Below are 17,394 nucleotides of genomic sequence, written 5' to 3' on the forward strand. Positions count from 1 at the left end.
GTGGATCTGCTCAATGCCCGGGGACTAAGATGGCAGGAGAGAACACCTCTGGGAGTGGGAAACAGAGATGAGGAGTGTACTGAGGGCTGTAACGCAACTAACGTGGGTGTGCACAGGTCTAGATTCACCAGTCTTCCACCTAGTTCAGTCAACAGGGGCTGGTCAATAAGAGTGAAATGAAGCTTCTGCTTGACCCCTCCAAATGAGGACTTTGCAGCCACCCCCGAGGGCAGCAGCTGGAAACATCCTTTAGTTTTTGCTGTTGCCTTTGTGTTTTAGTAACCGATGTTTGGGTTGGTGGAGTTGAGCAACCACGTAAGAGGTATTACCAAAAAGCTGGAGCTCTTAAAGAGTTGGAGCTCTTAAAATAAGTTTGGCCTCCTTAGTACTGCCTGGATATATCTTCACCAGAAATTATTTTCAGACACCTCTGAAAACCACTTGCCAGCATGAACGTCTTACAGTCTCCCTTATCTCTTACCTGTACAGGGATTTAATTGAGGATTTTTAAAATGTCTGTCATGTTTTACTCTTGGAGGCGATATGGAATGTGATCCAAGGCTTGCATCTACTTGGGCCAGCATTGCATTTCCGCCAAAGCTCTGGTCTCAGCTTCTGAGAGGATGCTTAGAGTTCGAGAAGGAAAAGGTCTGTTAAACGTCAGCATGTAGAGCTACCTGAAACTTACCATGGCAAAGAGGACATTGATAATTAGGTCTGTCCAGTGTTAGAAATGACACTTCGTCCTGAAACCCCAAAGCGGGCTGGCTGGCAAGGTTATTTTCTTACCATAGCTTTTGTTGCATGTGTATTACAGGAGCAGCACAGCCTTCGAGAGGAGCAAAACAGATGTGTTCCGAGTGAAAACCAACAATGTTGGACAAATAAAGAAAATAAGGTAACCGCATAACACTGCCACCAGACAACGTGCTCTGTGAAGTGCTAATCGAATGACAGGCTGCAGGGGTTTTAGTCTTGCCATGTTTTATTCATTATTTGTTAACACGCTCCCATCAAGGTGAAGTTAAGGGGTGGTAAAAGCTTGTTTACTGCCTAAGATTTGAACTGAAGCATGAAATCACCTACGGTATTGCTTATAAGTATCCACGCTCCCCATCAGGAATTGTATTCCTGTCACACGCAATCACAGAGGAAAGGATTTAAGGCTGTTTTTATGTTCTGATGGAGTTAAATTGGGTTTATTGTTCCATTCTGCTGAATTAGTGTAATGTGAATGACAATTATTATGTTTAACCACCATCTGACTGACCTATATAAAATTAAAAATTAGAAAGGAGTGCAAAGAAAGCTGGTAAGACTGGAAGAGGTGGACAAAGCAAAGAAAAAAGATCCAGGGTAGGGGGTAGAGTCACATATATTTTTGAAATGCAGTAGAAGGTGAATAAATGCATATGCTGAATGAACACGCAGGTGTGCATATGTGTGCATTCCTTAGCAGATAGTAGCTTACCTGACATCTTCACACGAATACATATGGAAGGTTGTTATTTGCAAAATATCCCATAGAAGCCATTAATCCTGTGAAACACTTTGGATAGCCAGGTATAAGAAGGCATTTTGTGTACAGTTACCCTAGCCTTGTCTAGTATTAAATATTCCCCAAAATTATAGTGCTAGTGTCCAACCTGAATCAAAATATAAAATCCAGGCCCTCACACACTGGTTGTTGTTCCTCCAGGATTGAGCACGATAACACCGGACTGAATGCAGGCTGGTTCCTGGACCGCGTGATCGTGACCGACATGAACAGACCTCACCTCCGGTTTTACTTCCCCTGCAACAACTGGCTGAGCAAGGAGGATGGGGATGGGCTCTATGTCAGAGACCTCATAGGCAGCCTGAATCCCATGGATGTGCCCAAAAGTAAGTGTTTTCCAACGGGCTTGGCTTCCTGGTGCCTTGTCAGAAAGGACAAGGTTGCTTTCAGATTACTTCAGCCATACAAAAAGTAATCGTGTGGTCTAAGCTAATTTAAGTTTTTGTTACAGTCAGTGGAGAGGGAAATAGGAAGACACAAGATGCCTCCAGAGGGTAATTCCTTTTTCCAACATTACACTTGACATCTCAGGGTAGGATAAATCACTATTTGGAGAAGCTCCACTTGTTGGTTGAGTGCAGGAGAATACATGATGATTGCTTGAAATTAGATTAAATGTCTGCAGAGGGATGCATGACATCCCACCCCAGAAGATGTAGCTGGCATGGTGTGTGTTATTAGAAGAGGCACTGTGGTTACATCCTAAGCGTGAGGTTCAGTGTTTCCAGGCTCTGGTGATGACCTGCCAGAAATTTCCACAGACAAGCCAACCCTCCGACTGCAATCCTACACCACTTTACTGAATGTGTATGATATCCATATTGAACTGGTGCCTATTTTTCAGAGTGGTTTTAAGCTAATGATGTTGAAACAGAGCCAGGACAGCTTGCAAACCAGACATGTACTCCCAAATTGATATCAGCATGTAGGCCGTGTGGTGATGTACAGCACATGTAACGTGAGTGGGGAGGCGAGCGAGACATGAAAGTGGAGCCAGCAAACCAGCCTCAGGTGGTCAGCAGTTTGTCTGCTAGCGTTAATGAGGAAACCAAGTTGTATTTCTCTGTTCACCTTGCCAGTCCACCACTTCTTTATTGGAGTTTAATTTTGGGCATGGAAAGTGAAGTGCACCCACCATTAGTCGTAAACCTAAAGTAAGGGAAAGGTGTAGTTTGGTAGAAAAGGGGAAAAACTTGTGTTTTTGTTAGTATCACGTCTTTTTGAGTTGCACTGCCATTGTTGATATGACCACTTAGCAGTGTTTTAGGGGGTAAAGCAGTTTATTGGAAGTCCTAATAGAGTGCTTTGAGTATTGATGGATGCTCTAGGAGGGCAAAGCATTGTTATTTTATTGATACCCTGTTGAAGTTAACAGTCAAACAATACACTGTGATGCTGTTTGTCCCAGAATTGTTGGATGATTTCCCCTTGCTAAGATGGGATCTCCTAAAACAGTTTCAGTGTGTTGAAGGTGTATGTATGAAAGACTTCATTATATTTATAATATACAAATAATGCACATTGACAAGAAATGTATGTGGAAGTATCTCACAGATGCAGACCTCTCCAGGGTGGATGCCATCAGGGGATGAGATAATGTCTGGAGATGCTCTGCCAAAATCCCCCACCCAGTGGCTGTGGGACTGAGAGCATCACAGTGCTTCACTGCTCTTTTATCCTCTCAGTTCGTGAAAAAGAAGAGCTTAGCATACTTGTGCTGGGTGGGGAAGGAGGGTTCTGGAGAAGGTAGTGGATGAGTCAAAGCAAGACACAATTAAAGAGAGGTTCCCTCGAGGAGGAAGTCAACTACTCAATCTTAATAGATCTTTAAATGACACAACAATTTCTCTGAACTTATTATTGCTCCTGCCTGGGAGAGCTGATTCAAACGAATGCCTGTGATTTCCTCCATCCTGTTCAACACCTGTCTCTCAGCAGGGAAAGATTGGTGGGCTAAACCCTCAGCTGGTAAAAATCAGTGCAGCTACAATGAAACTGATGGAGAGACTTTGCATTTCAGCAGCAGAAAAACTACTCCCAAGCACATGCTCTTCTGGAGGAGTGGTTTTGGGTTATAGATCAGCTGCTAACACTGTGCTTGGCTCTTGATGTCCAGGAAAAATACAAGTGAGATTGTCCCTGGCCTTAAGGGTGTGAAAGAGGAGATTCAAGCAGGCATTTGTCAGAAACGCATCTGTTCTTGTCACCTTTATCAGATAGAAAATGCCACTTTTGAGTGCCACAGCCTGGGAGCTCTGCAGCTGCCCCCATAAATGCGGGGAGCTGGGCTGAGGCCAGAGGCACGGGTGAAGGGTTGGACGCCTTCCAGGTGGCAGGTCTGAATCTGTAAGAGGAGAGGGTTAGCTCAGCTATCTCAGGTTGCAGTTCCCCTTGAACCATAATTAATGAAGGATAAACATTCCCAGGTTGCTGAGGTGAACTGTCAGCTGCAAATGTAAATTCATCTGAATTCATTTGGCTCCCTCTGAATTCATAAAGGTCTGAAATGAGATTGTGATATGATTTTCTTCATACATCTAAGTAATTTACCCTATTTTGTTATTTTTATTTCAAGTGAATTGAACGGTTGTGTTTACTCTTTGAGTATTCGTATTTTCTAGACTACTAGACAAATGAATAATTATGTGGTTTGGTGATTTTATGTGCCTGTAGAGAAAAATGGGTCGCTCCCTCTCAAGTCTGTGTTCCCATTAGCAGCTTTTACTGTTGTACTCTTCTTTCTAGTCATGTCTCTTCAGTCATTGCTTTCCTTTTTTCTTTATTTTTCTTTGTAAACCGTCCGGGCACTGATGTTAAAGACCTTAGTCCTGTGTTTGCTTTCATGCTCCATTTGCTGCCACAGTCCATTATGTTTTGGAGGTAACCAAATGAGTTTCATCCATGTTCCTTCTCCTACAACATCTTCAGCTTTTGATCTTCTGCTGGAGAACTTTCACATCTTTGTTGTGAAGATTTACCTTTCCTTTCTCAAAGGTCACTGCTGGGACGTGCATGCTTTCTGTGATGTGTGTGGGATGTGGACTGGTGAAAAGTAGAGTGATTTATTTTGTCAAGTTTTTGTTTTGTTGAAGTTCTGCAGAGGCTTTGTATCTGAAAGAGATTGTTGGTTTTGGACCAAAGCCTAAAGCCATGGGTAGATTTGGTCTCTTTTTTGGTACAGAGCACAAATCAGTCAGGGAATCCCTGTAGGGCTGTGAGCTTTGAAGGGGTTATTTTAAAGTTAAAAAAAAATGGCATTATTAAAAAGGCAGAAAAAAATATGCACCCCCAAAATTGTCAACATGTAATTGAAAAAGTGGACCAAAAGGGAAAAAAAAAAAAAGCAGAAAGCAGGAAGACAGTGATTGCAGACAGCTGAATGACTGCATTTGCTTAACTGGATAAAATGACTCCTGTTAGGTTCCCCATTGAATGCCACACATTTTTCAAGGAGAACAGGTTACATTTTAAGTGCTCCTGCCTGAATGATCCTCTGTTCCCTGTATTCACATCCATGGCATCATATGCCCATGGTGCTTTGATAGTGATGGTGTCACAGATTCTTATTTACCCAGCAGCTGCTATTGGCAGCCTGGATTAATTTACATTACAGGTATTAGTTACAAGGAAGGACTATTGTTCAGCCTTATGCTCTTTCACTTGTGTTTATGAAAACTTGGGTTTGTATGTCTGTGGCTAAGCCTTAATGCATGGGACTGGCTCAAAACCAATTTAATCTGATGGGTTTTATTTGAGTGTTGCAGGTGTTGGATCACTCAAAGGGTGTCTGATGTCCTACCTAAGTGATGGGGGAGGAGAGCATTAATAATAGCTTGTAGCTGCACTAATAAGAACTACTGACCCAATGGAGATGCAAAAGCAAAGAAAATTTGTGTGCCTATTCCCAGCCTGTTGTCTGTTACCTGCAGAGCAGACAAGAATCACTTGTGCTGTTCCTTGGAAGGACAATTATGTCCCACACCCCATGGTGATGCTCTTTTGGTTGGGCCTCACCACCCTTTCCCTGGTGTTTTGCAGCCCCAGGACTGCTCTGCAGCTCCAGTCTGAGCCTGGGACTTGGCATGAGTTATAACAATTGGTCTTCAGAGGGGCTGAAGGGTGTCTCAGGAGATGTAATATTGGAATATTTCTACAAGGCTGTATTTTTTCATCATTCTTAAAAGAATCTGAGATTAAGTAGGGTCAGATGATGTGTTAGTTATACATGAGCCATCTTCTTTTTGGGGTAACAACAGTCTGTTTATCAAGAGAAAGCAGAAACATTCATTTGCAAAGGGTCTTTTTCTCATCTGGCCCTTAAAACCATGCAAAATAGCACAAATACCTGAAAAGTGATTCAGACTTCCATGCAATTGTAATTTATACTGACCTGTCAAATTTTGGTGAAGTCTTGCCAACCTGCCTGTTGCAAATGAGTTTCAGAGCCAAGGACTGCTTTCCAGTTGGCTCCTTGGCCATCGGTGCTCTAAATTTATTTAAGATTGGACATGACGGGCTATAAATGTCCATGGGATGGCAGCTCATGTGAAACTATCTCAGGACATTTTATTCACAGTAGGACAGAACTGCATGCGTGTGACCTCAAACTGTAAAACTGTTCGATTCCCTTAGCTGGTAATAGCACTTTTTTTTTTCTGTGTAAAGTTTAATCTTATTTAGTCTAGTAATAAATGAGGGTACTTACAACTGATGTGTTATGCAGCACAGTTCTGAGGAGCAGGGCAGTCACAGTGCGTCGTATACCCACACCTTGAGAATGGGAGCGTCCAACGGGTTTGTGTTACATTTGATTTTCCCATACTTAAAAGTGCCAGGCATTGGTCACTTACTGTTTTTAATTATTATTAATATCGTGTCCAAAAAAATGGATTACAAGTCCAGATTAGATGTAGCTGTGCTGTATCTAGGGTTTAATCTACATGGTTTTATGCAGGCAGATATGAGGTTTATTTCTCGCTGTGACAAGAATGAGTGTTGAACTGGAAGGTTGGTGGTTGTGTCAGTTCTGGCCTGATTTTGGGTTGCTATATGGTGCCTCTGAGATTTTGCACCCTGAATAGATGCATCCTAAGAGGTAATGCCTGGGAGGTCATGTTGGAGGGACCAACTGGAGTCCTGTGAAGGCAGATCGGTCGTGCAACGTGCCCATGTGTTTGTGCATGCAGAGGGTGGCCTTGCCTTTACAGAATGAGAACAATATTTATTATACTTACAAATGGTAGAAGTTCAGCTGATCAAGTTGCAGGTCAGCCCCAATCCATTAGTCTTTCATGAGTTTCCTTGACCCACCAGTCTGTCCTCATCTGGGGCAGAGTTAAAGAGATCACCCGAGGAGGCTTGGACAGCTTGTGTTCATGGCGGGTCAGAGGAGAAGACCATGGGCACAAAGAAGCACAGAACAGTTCCCTTCAAACAAAAATAAGACAGTCTGTGCACACAAAGCAGCAGCCTGCACTAGACTTCTCTGTCTGGTGTGCCTTTGAGAGCATCTGTGTAAGCACAGGTAGAGTTAACAGGTCCAAGAAATTCTCTGAGGTTTTTAGATCCACGAGGACCTAAAACTCATATGTTTGAGCTGGGAATGTGAGCTGTTTTAATTCCTTCTTCTGCAAAGGAGGCTTGTGTTAAGACTTCACCGTTCATTGTTCAGTTTTAATGTTGTCTGACTTGAAGACTTATGAGGGACGGACCTGGCTGTAGCTTGAGGAGACACTTGGGGCAGCAGGTATTGATGCTTACGCTTGGCTTTGAGTCAGTAGCTCAATCCTTCCTGTCCTAGTGGGAACCATGTGTGCCTAAGGGCTGGACTGGATCTGAACTGATGATGTGGCCAATATTTCTCCATAACGTACTACTAATAGAAACTCTGATAAAGAGAGGGGGTTTGGATATGAGGCAGCAGTAGGTGATGTCCTATGGGCTTTGTACCCTCATTTTACACCAGGCCTGGAGAGTGGGACTGGTCCCCCTCCTGTTTCCCCTTGGTCATGGTTCAAAATGTCATGTTTTGGAAATTTCATGATCAGAAAAAATAAAAAGGTTATTTCTGAGAATGTGAAAGGGGGAAATTAAATATTAATAGGTGTTACCAGCTCATTGAAACTTATATTTATTTGTGCTGAGAACTGGAAGTGTATAATCAGCACATGAAAATGCAGCTAAATATATTTATGAAATAAATATGAATTGTTTACTTTTGAATAATGACAGATATTCACTGTATTAAGGATGAAGCCTTGCTGCATGCTGAGATATTCAACAAACGTTTGTAGAGTGAGTAATCCCTTTTACTACCCAACTGATATCACTGGGGAAAAAAATAAAAAAGAAAAACCTGTCAAGTTGTTACCTGGCAGACTGAGCATTCAACAATTGTTGTTGTTTTTGTTCTTTCCTCCTTCTCTCCCCCCAAAATAAACCAGTTGATCTAATAAGGATTTTACTCTCCTTATGGACTCTGTCCTTTGTATACCTTTCAATCACCACTCCTTAAACAAGTCAGCTGTGAGCATTTTATTTGTCATGTCTGTTTTGCTTCTTGTTTTGTCTCTAAAACAGGACAAGTGGAAATGTTAGGAGAAAAAAATGTTTAAAAAATGAATCGAATTAAAATGTTAGAAGAAAAAAAAGAAGAAACACTAGTGACTTTTAAACCACAAGGAAGATGAGATACACAGAGCTCAGAAATAGGATGTAAATAGAGATTTATAATTCACATAAAAGATCTCATGCTTCAAGGGGAAAAAAGTTTGGAGAGAAATGAGACATCTCTATGTATAGCTGGTATATATAGATCTATGTGTATCCAACACAGAACAGTGCAGCACAGCTGTGAAGGTGGGCATAATTTTCACCAATTATGTCTAGATATTGTAAGTATTTAAACTGGTATTGTGGAAAAAAAAATTAAAAATTTGATTTATACAAATAAGGTTGAAGTACAATGATAACAATATGATTGTAAATAGTCCTCTAAAATTATGTCACTGTTCATTCTGAGCAAAAATATTTTACCCAGGAGGTTCTTTTCAGTGATTTCCCCGAACCTGAATGTAACAGATCCAGAGAAAGCTGGAAGTGGATGTTTCTTTTTTTTTTAAAGTCTGTTTTTTTTTTTTTTTTTTTTTTTTTTTAATGGGCTGCCACCCTGGGGCTGAACTAATGAAAAATAATGAGAAATCTTGGAGAATTAGATGAACAAGGGCTTCCGTGCCGCGGTAACAAGACGGGTTGCCCCGTGCTAAGCTCCATGCCTCTGCAACTAAACTACTGTCTCTTGAGCAAGGTCATTTAAAGCTCACTTCAAAATATCATCATCACTTTGAAGTCACAGTAGGAACATCAGTTTAACATATCCTGCAACCAAAGGCTCCTGCATGTGGTAGATTGCCTCTCACAGGCTTTGCAGAAGGATGATCCAGGCTGAATCCTAATATATTAACTGTTCTGATGCATGCTCTGATTTCCTGTAAGATCCATGCATAATGGGGCTGAACCTTGTGGTCTCTGGGCTGGATGGAGAGACCAAGCAGCTGAGTTCATTACAGGAGGTGCACAAGGCAGTGATTGAGGATAATGTAATATTCAGCCGAGCAAACATACTCATTTCCTTTTCCTTTGTGTTATGACTCCTTGGGTAGCAGCAATAATCTCTCCTTCTTCAGAGCACGGTTTCAGAGAGCTCTTCTGAGACTATCAAAATGTTAACACAGGGTTGCACCAACCTCACAACCTTGACGCTGCCCTTATCGATGTGCACCCAAAGCTGTGCAAAGGCTCCTCAGCATCTCTCCCCACTAACACCGTGAACAGAACAGGACAGAAAAGAGATAAATTCAAATGCTTGCTCTGAATCTAGTGTCTTGGGTAGCCACAGGCTTCGTGCCTAACCATAGGCTGTCTGAACTTTAAGGTTGCTCTGACCAGCTGTCACCAAGGAATATGCTGTCAGAAGCGGTAGAAAGGAGCTCCCATTTTGACAAGTCATCAAGAAGAGATTTTGCCAGAGTGTTTTGGGTGAGCTGGAATGACTGACTCAATCTGACAGCGAGGAACTGAGGCATATGGAGGTTCAACCACCTTCCTGAGCTCATGCAAAAAGACTGTGGTGGGCTCAGGTTGAGCCCCTGCCTCCCCCTCCAGCAGCAATTCTTTTTGCTTTTCATACTAGCCATGCATGTATTTCTTTGGCAGCAGCAATTCAGGGACATCAGCGCTGCCTCTTCCCTACCCATTCCCCTCCCTTCTTTGCTCTGAAATCTGCCTGCTTGGCGCTGAGCAGTGCAGGGTGGATCTTAGACACTGCCACCCTTGGGAGCACTGTGAAAACAGAAGGATAATTACTAAAAGTTGCCTTATGAGAAGAATCTATCGCTGCCTATGACTCAGTTCCCAGCTTTTAACCCGGTGTGTTTCGCTTCTGAAGGCTCTGACGTTTCCTGGTTGTTGGATGCTGTGCTGCTAACCTGCTCCATGGCAGGTCATGCACCAGGGAGGGAGGCATGGATGTCTAGCGGAGGATTCACTGTGCCCCACAGGAGGTGATAACTCTCGGTAATGAAGCACGATCGAGTTTGTTTCCCTGCCTAAATCGGGTTCTCCTGCTGCTACGAATTCTGCAGTTTGTGCATTAACACCTTATCTAGTGCCCCAAACATTTTTAGCCACAAGATTTCCTTAGGCAACTCCCTCCTGCGGTGCTTCAGGTGACCACAACATCGTATTGCTAAATAAACAGCACTAACAGCTGAACCTCACATGGCTGAGCAGCCAGTTGCAGCTTGCAGGTGGAAGGATCTGGCTGGGATGCCTCCCTGCATTTCTCACAGTCAGAGGCAGGGGTGAGGACACATGAGGGCTCTTTGGGGTGGTGGGGCTGGGTAAAAAGGTCCTGGGCAAGGTGTTGGGTTAGCGCTGCACCCTGTCTCCTTGGGGTGGAGGTGGCAATGGGACCAGCCTGTATGAGGTGTACCAGGAGGGCGCACCCCTTCCTCCCCCAGGAGCAGCACCAGGAGTGCAGCACTGCACCACTGCTCTCCCCAAAGTTAAAACCCTTGGCTCTCACTGGGAAGAGCCCGGGTCTAGCCCATGGTGCAACGTTCATCCTCCCTCTTAGCTGTTAGAAGCTGTGTCTGAGTTGGTTAGTAACAGATAAACTGCTTGTTCACACCTCTGCTAAATTAATGCCGCGAGGTCATATCAGTTAGTGCCATCCCCCTGCTTCCCTGAGGGAACATCCTGGAATTGTTTCCAAATGCTTTCTCAGGGCAGCTTTGTGTGTGTCAGCGTGTCGGATGAGAGGTGTCAGGGCAGCTGGATCGTCCATAACTGAGCAGACACCCCAAGGCAGAGAAAAGGAAGGTGCTGTAACCATACAGGGCAATTGCAATTGTGTGTTGCGATGGGAAGAGGAAAGGCAGCAGAAAATAGTTAATGCTCTTCCTGCTAAATTTTTGTTAGCTGTTTTTCTCCTGGTTTGTGCCTCTGAAGCTGCTAATTTCAGTTCCAGGAAAGCTCTCCTCTCCGTGCCTGTGCTGCAACGAGCCTGCACTGCTAGATGGAGTCACAGCTTTTACCAGTCTTACATTAGCACTTCGCATGTTCCTGGTGCTAGGAGAAGCATTCAGGAAAAAAAAAAAAAATCCAGGCAACATCTTGATCTCTGTTTTGTAGATGAACTTGGAGCCATGTATTGAGGTTTAAAAAAGCCAAGTGGGTATTTTTGAAAAGATGATGTTACTTTTTTAAATAATTCATGATTAAGGGCTTGCAGAGTAGGGAACGACATCCACCCATGCCTGTAATGGAGGGTGCTTGACTTCAGCCAGATCTCTGCCTGAGTACAATGACAGCCTTTTTCTGCATGCTCCCAGCAGCTGAATCCTCCCTGCCTTTTTGAGATGTAGCATCTCTTTCTGTTTAAATTTGCATCTCTACCATGTAATTCTGCAAGATGAGCTGATGTACGAAGGAGAGAAGGACCCCTGAGCAGCATGAAGTGCTGCTCCCTCTGCTGTAACTGAGTCCTGGATTGCAGAGAGGGAGAGGGTGGTGGCAAAAATCCAGCATAGCTCAGCTTGATCCTACTTGTTCTCTGAATGTGATGGAATTAAACCTGGTCCTGCATGCAGAGCTGAGCAGGACAGGTATGGGGCATGGAGGAGAGGCATCCAAGCGTATGCCGTGCTTATATGTAAGGGGGCAGAGTGAACTCTTGCAGTTGTCATGACATTGCATGTCTTAGATTTGAAATAGAGCAATGTTGAAAACCTTTTCAAGGCATCAGAAGGGGCCAAGATTTTTGCCAGGGTTTTGCTTGCCGATCAGCTCTGTTTCTGCAGAAGCTGTTCAAGGTGCCCTTCCTATCCTGTTTCTGGGCACTGCTGGTGATTGCTCTTTGTTGGCTTGCTCTCTACCTGTCCCCCTTGCTGCATGTGTTCAGGCATCCTTCCAGACTATTCTTTGGAGGCTTTAAGCCTGACCCTACTAGAGTAATCTAACCTTGGCCACTGACGCTTGCCCTTCTGTGGATCCTTTTATCCTACCAGGCTCTTCTGACCCCTGGAAAACAGAGTGGAAAATTAATCACTGACATCAGAATAAATAATGTAGAGAAGGTGCACAGAGCAAAGCTTCTTGAAAAATGTGGTCTGTGATTGAAGATCCCGATGTACAGTGGGTCACTTTTAGTTGGAGCAGTTCAGTAACCACATGGGAGCTGTAAATTGCAGCGTCTCTATCCTTGGCTAATGCAAACGAAATCTGTTGGTGTTGGTGTATCTCCAGCAGGTTGTGAGAGCTCTTCGAACTGAAGAAAAAGAGTTAAAGAGAAATATTATCGCATTGCTCCCTTGAAAGAGGAGGTTCTGCCCTCCTCTTTCTTGTTATTTAGTATTTATTGCACTTTTATCATTATCATTTTATTTGTAATGGCATGTTTTGCGATGGGGCACCAAGAATGTCAGCTTGATTTTTAGCCTTTTTGGAGCACATTCATTAAACCATGACAGGTGATTTTCTCTTCTCTTTGGGCTCTGTCCTTGTTCTCCTCACCCTGGGAGCTGAGCACATCTTTATAATTCAAGGAATGGTCCAACAACCTCTCCTCATACGTTTGCTCTCACTTCCTCTGCCTCAGGGGGAGCATGTGCACCAAAGTGCCTGCTGTCTTTTAGAATAATTTTACTATACACTGATCAAGGTGGAGGAGGCAGGTGACCTGCTCTGAGAGTGGCAGCTCAGGGTTTGTGATGGCCTGTAGCTTCTGAGGGAATTAATTGGTTTCTGGTGCTGACTGGGAAGCCAAGACAAGATTCTCCACTAACTTTTCACCTGGCAAAGAGAAAAAATTCCTTACCTTGGATCACGGTGCAAAAAGCTTTATTTTTTCAGGGGAGATGTGTGTGATGTGGTTTGTGCCCTTGTCCCTTTTGCATGTGCAGAGTGCCCAGGAGTCAGACAGGAGGAGGTGGTGGAGCACAGAGCCTGCAGATTCAGCTAGCCAGGACTCACTAACAAAGGCTGTCACAGATGCTTTGCTGAGGGCATAGATCAGGTCACGTACTGTAGATTTTTATTTTATTTTTCTTAACCGGACAGAGTAGCAGCATGGTCCCCTTCAGGTTTTGGGGCTCCTAAAGTGTGACTGACCTTTCCTCAAAATACTTGGTGTCACCAGCCAGGCTTAATACAAGCTGAGCTGCAAAAATAGCTCTAGGAGAGCATTTGGACCACAGGGGTCATGTCTGAGCTGGAGCAGATGGCTGGCTCTGTAACTCATTGATGTTTTGAAAAAACAATGACTGTGTGTAGGTCTGAGGTCACTTAATGGCCATGTATCAACATCAAAATTTGCACCTTCCTCTCACCTATTTCAGCTTTTGGTGGAAAAAAAAAAAAAAAAAAAAAGGCTCCCACCATGTCAGGGCTTGAAATTGAGTGATCTCTGCCTCTTGCCATGAGCAGCAAATACCCAAAGTGCCAGAGCTCTGTGTCTCTGTCCACTGACAATGTCATAGACAGGGCCTCTGTGGATTTTATTTCTCTTTTGGAGAATAGAAAAAAAGGTTTGAAGATCAGTGTAAAAGGATCCAGGAGCAGTGGTTCAGATGTGTTTTCAAGATAGCACAGCACAGCCTGAGTTGATTTGTACTATTATGTTTTTTAAACATTGAGCTATTAATGAGTTGGGATTTCTGCCTCTCTCCTTGCAGTCAACAAATACGTGGTCCGAGTGTTCACGGGTGAAGTCAGCGGCAGTGGAACAGATGCGGATGTCTTCATTAATATCTTCGGTGAGAAAGGAGACACAGGTATTCAAATGTAAATCATTTCCTAAAATACTCTTTCCTGCTCTGCAGGCCTGCAATCTGAACAACGCACAGCAGCAATCTGGCAAATGCAGAATAATTTGGCTGAGCGAAAGGCACAACAAATGCTGTTGTTAGTGCTGGGGTTTCTCACATCCACAGCTCCTGGAAGCTGGGTCTGCAGGGCAGCAGTTGTTGTGGGCTGTGAGCATGGCTGTGGTCACCCACCACCAAAAATCCCAAACCCTGAGAAAATGCACCACCAGCAGAAACCAGTGTGATAGGCACCAGTTCACCGAGGGTCCCAAAACCAATGTGTTATCTACAGTGCATGCAATGTGTGCTGAATGTCACGGAATTACAGAGTGGCTGAGGACAGAAGGGACCTCTGGAGGTCATTTGGTCTAAGCCCCTTGTGCAAGCAGCACCACCCAGAGATGGGTGTCCAGCACCACGTCCAGGCAGGTTTTGGAGATCTCCAAGGAGGAAAACTCCACCACCACTCTGGTCAAATGTTCCATCCTGTCTCTGACCCTGGAAGGATAACGTTCTCCTTTCAGTGTGGCACAGGTTGTGTCTGAGCCTGTCGGGTCATTCAGAAAAATAATTTGTCCACATTTTTTATTAGCTTGCTTTAAATTGATGGTGGTATCTACTCCTTAATACAGAATGTATTGCAACAGTGGTCCAAAAACTCAAATTTAATCTAAAAAATATATTTTAATCTGAATACTAATAAGATGTGCCCAGACCAAAGTCTCTGGCTCACACCATGGTGAAGAGCAGGTTGAAATTCCTGGAGACTCAGCTAGCAAATCTCCTCTCTCTTCTGTACTGCACATATCCTGTCAAAGTCAAGAAATAATGATATGATGCCTGCCAAGTGTCCTTGAGCAGATTATGAAACCTAGTGGAGAGGTCTCATTCTTGATTAATTCTCCAGACTTTTACAAGGGGATTCATCTGATCTCTCCAAAGACTTTTGAAAGTGGGTGTCCAAATCTCAGCCCGTTGTCCAGGCACCCTGTCAAATGTACACAGAGGAATAACACCTCTAGAAAATGATTCATCCCCTTCAAAGTCAAGTGGGATGCATTGCCCCTGATGCCTTTCCTGTACAGATTTGGCTGGGTGCCTCGGGCAGACTCTGTCCTACTCTCATGCCACCAGCAGAGAAACAGCGCTGGTTGCAACCTGGGTCAGTGCTTTAATTCTTTTCATAATGATAAGCGCCTGCAAGATCTGGAAAAGCCAATGCCCCTGGTCAGGACTTAATTTGAAAATAAATCCTTCCTGTGTGATGCGGTGAAGAATCCTGTGTCCTGAAATGTCAAAATCTGCTGCATGTGACCAAGCCTCTTTTAAACAGTTTGGAGATTTTAAAAGACATTAAAAATATAAAAGGAAAATGTGGTGGTAGGGGAAAAAAAAAAAAAAAAAGGAAAGAAAAAAAAGATGCAAGAGCCATCTGGATATACATTTCTGAAAACTCTGAAAGCTGTAAATAACTCTGACATTAGAGTGAAAATCCTTGCCTTTTCTGTGCTCAAGGAAAGGTGCCTTTTTATTAGAATATAAAGTCCTCTGCCTTTACCTTGGATCCTGAGAGAGATCTGGTACCTGGAGAATATTTTATTTAGTCAGCAGTGGCATTCCTAAATATTTCTTCAGTTAAAAAACATACTTGTGCCAACAGCTCCTCAGCTTTTGTATTTTTGTATTTTTCAGGTGTGAGGAAACTGGACAATGACAAAGACAACTTCGAAAAGGGAGCAGAGGACAAGTTCACACTTGATGCTCCAAATTTGGGAAGGTTAAGAAAAATTAATATAGGCCACAATAACAAGGGTGGCTCTGCTGGCTGGTTTCTTGCAAAGGTTAGTTACTCCTTAAATATTTAAAGTAAGCATGTCATGGGATCAAAATATCTCAGTTTCTACCTTTTTAATGGCCCAATGCCCAGAAATGCAGGGATGTTTGGTGGCAGTGTGGTGCATCATTTAGCTGTGTGTGCCCACAGCTTCTGCAAATCAGGTGCAGAAGTTTTCTGCAGCAAGTATTTCAACTGTGATGGACCTTTGGGTCTGGGTAAATTGTCCAGCACCTCACAGGGCTTTGTGGCAGTGAGAAAATTCAGTTGTTAAGACAGGAATTTACCTGCTCTATTAATATTTCTCTTGTCTTTATCACTGCGGTTTCTGTGACAGATGAGGGGGAATTCTCCAAGCCAGTGCCTCCAAGCCACCCCCCCTCTTTATTGACTTAACTCATTACTCAGTAATGATACCTGAGCCCAAGAAATATATATTGAGTCTGTTCTCACTGGAAACTTGCAGAGACTTATAGGTTGGGAAAATTTAAGTGATTTGTCTCTGGCACGACTAAAATATAGACTTGCCACAAAGATTACTTCCTCTCCCACTTTCCTCCACATTTTAATCTCCTGCTCTAAAGAGTGAAGGTATTGCAGCTTTTAGTGAAATGGCTGAAAGAATATTTAAAAAGAAGAAATAAATGACTTTCTCCTCTCATCTCTTTTCTTATTTATTTTTTTTCCTCTGCTGGTATAGTTTAACACAGCTGGCTTAAATCTAACCCCAAATTTGTAAAACCTAGATAGCAGGGTGGTTTGATGTATTACCAATGCAAATATTAGCACGTGCTTTTCCACCATCATGATATGCAGCACTAAAAGTTATTATGTTGACTGTCCATGAAAAATGCAGAAGATGAAAATCAGAGCTGTTGTGCTACCTGTAATAGGCAGAGGAGGGAAAATCAAGGAAAAGAAACCTCATTCTCGCAGTACAGGTGTGGTCTGCATGATATGATTTTTGATGCTGGTTATGTAGGTTGAGTGCCATCACCCTAAGCAGTGACTAGCTGCATCCAATGGTTTAATCCCATGTTCTGCAAGAGAACCTCTGAGATGTTTGTAATTAAGTAAAAGGCAGCTTTTGCTTTACAAATTCAGCTGGGAGTTTGGAGGAAGAAGCTAAACCATAGCCCCATTATTTTCTACTGTTGGTTGATGTTTTTATTCTAATTTGCTCCAATATTGGGGACTCTAACATTGTCACTCCTGAATGAACTTGCTAAGCATCATTAGAATTTCCTCTCATTTTTCTTGTGCTTTCAGTGTAGCTTATACTCAGTGTTGTATTTCTAAATAAATGAATGAATAGAATTAATACTTTAACAGGAATCCCAAAAGGATGAGCTGGTAGAGGGCAATCTGAATGTTGATATTTCTCCCGAACCTCATATATTTTACTCTCTAACACGCCAGCACAGTGCTGCTTCCTCATGCTGAAAATCCCAGCCCCAGGAGACACTACTGTTCGTGTCTATAGAGGTGCAACAAGAATCTGTGATGCTACAGGCTATAGTACAGTGTGGGATGAGTGACAGAATGGGAAACTGGTTCCCAAAGAATGGTCTCACAAGTCTATCAGGAAGGACAGATTCCAGATTCTCCTTTTTTGCTCTTAAGGGAGGGGAAAAAAA

The 17,394-nt window shown here is 43.2% G+C and overlaps 1 protein-coding gene across 1 annotated transcript in view; it reads left to right on the plus strand.

Annotated features, from left to right (window-relative positions):
• LOXHD1 (lipoxygenase homology PLAT domains 1) overlaps window positions 1-17,394 on the plus strand; it is a 139,824-nt gene that overhangs the window by 25,360 nt on the left and 97,070 nt on the right. Inside the window, exons 3-6 of the mRNA XM_050716349.1 lie at window positions 818-898; window positions 1,700-1,884; window positions 13,792-13,890; window positions 15,616-15,764. Of these exons, the coding sequence (XP_050572306.1) occupies window positions 818-898; window positions 1,700-1,884; window positions 13,792-13,890; window positions 15,616-15,764 (514 nt within the window). The remainder of the gene's footprint in view (window positions 1-817; window positions 899-1,699; window positions 1,885-13,791; window positions 13,891-15,615; window positions 15,765-17,394) is intronic.

This window comes from Cygnus atratus, chromosome Z (genome assembly GCF_013377495.2).
Source record: "Cygnus atratus isolate AKBS03 ecotype Queensland, Australia chromosome Z, CAtr_DNAZoo_HiC_assembly, whole genome shotgun sequence".
NCBI classification, from domain to species: Eukaryota; Metazoa; Chordata; class Aves; order Anseriformes; family Anatidae; genus Cygnus; species Cygnus atratus.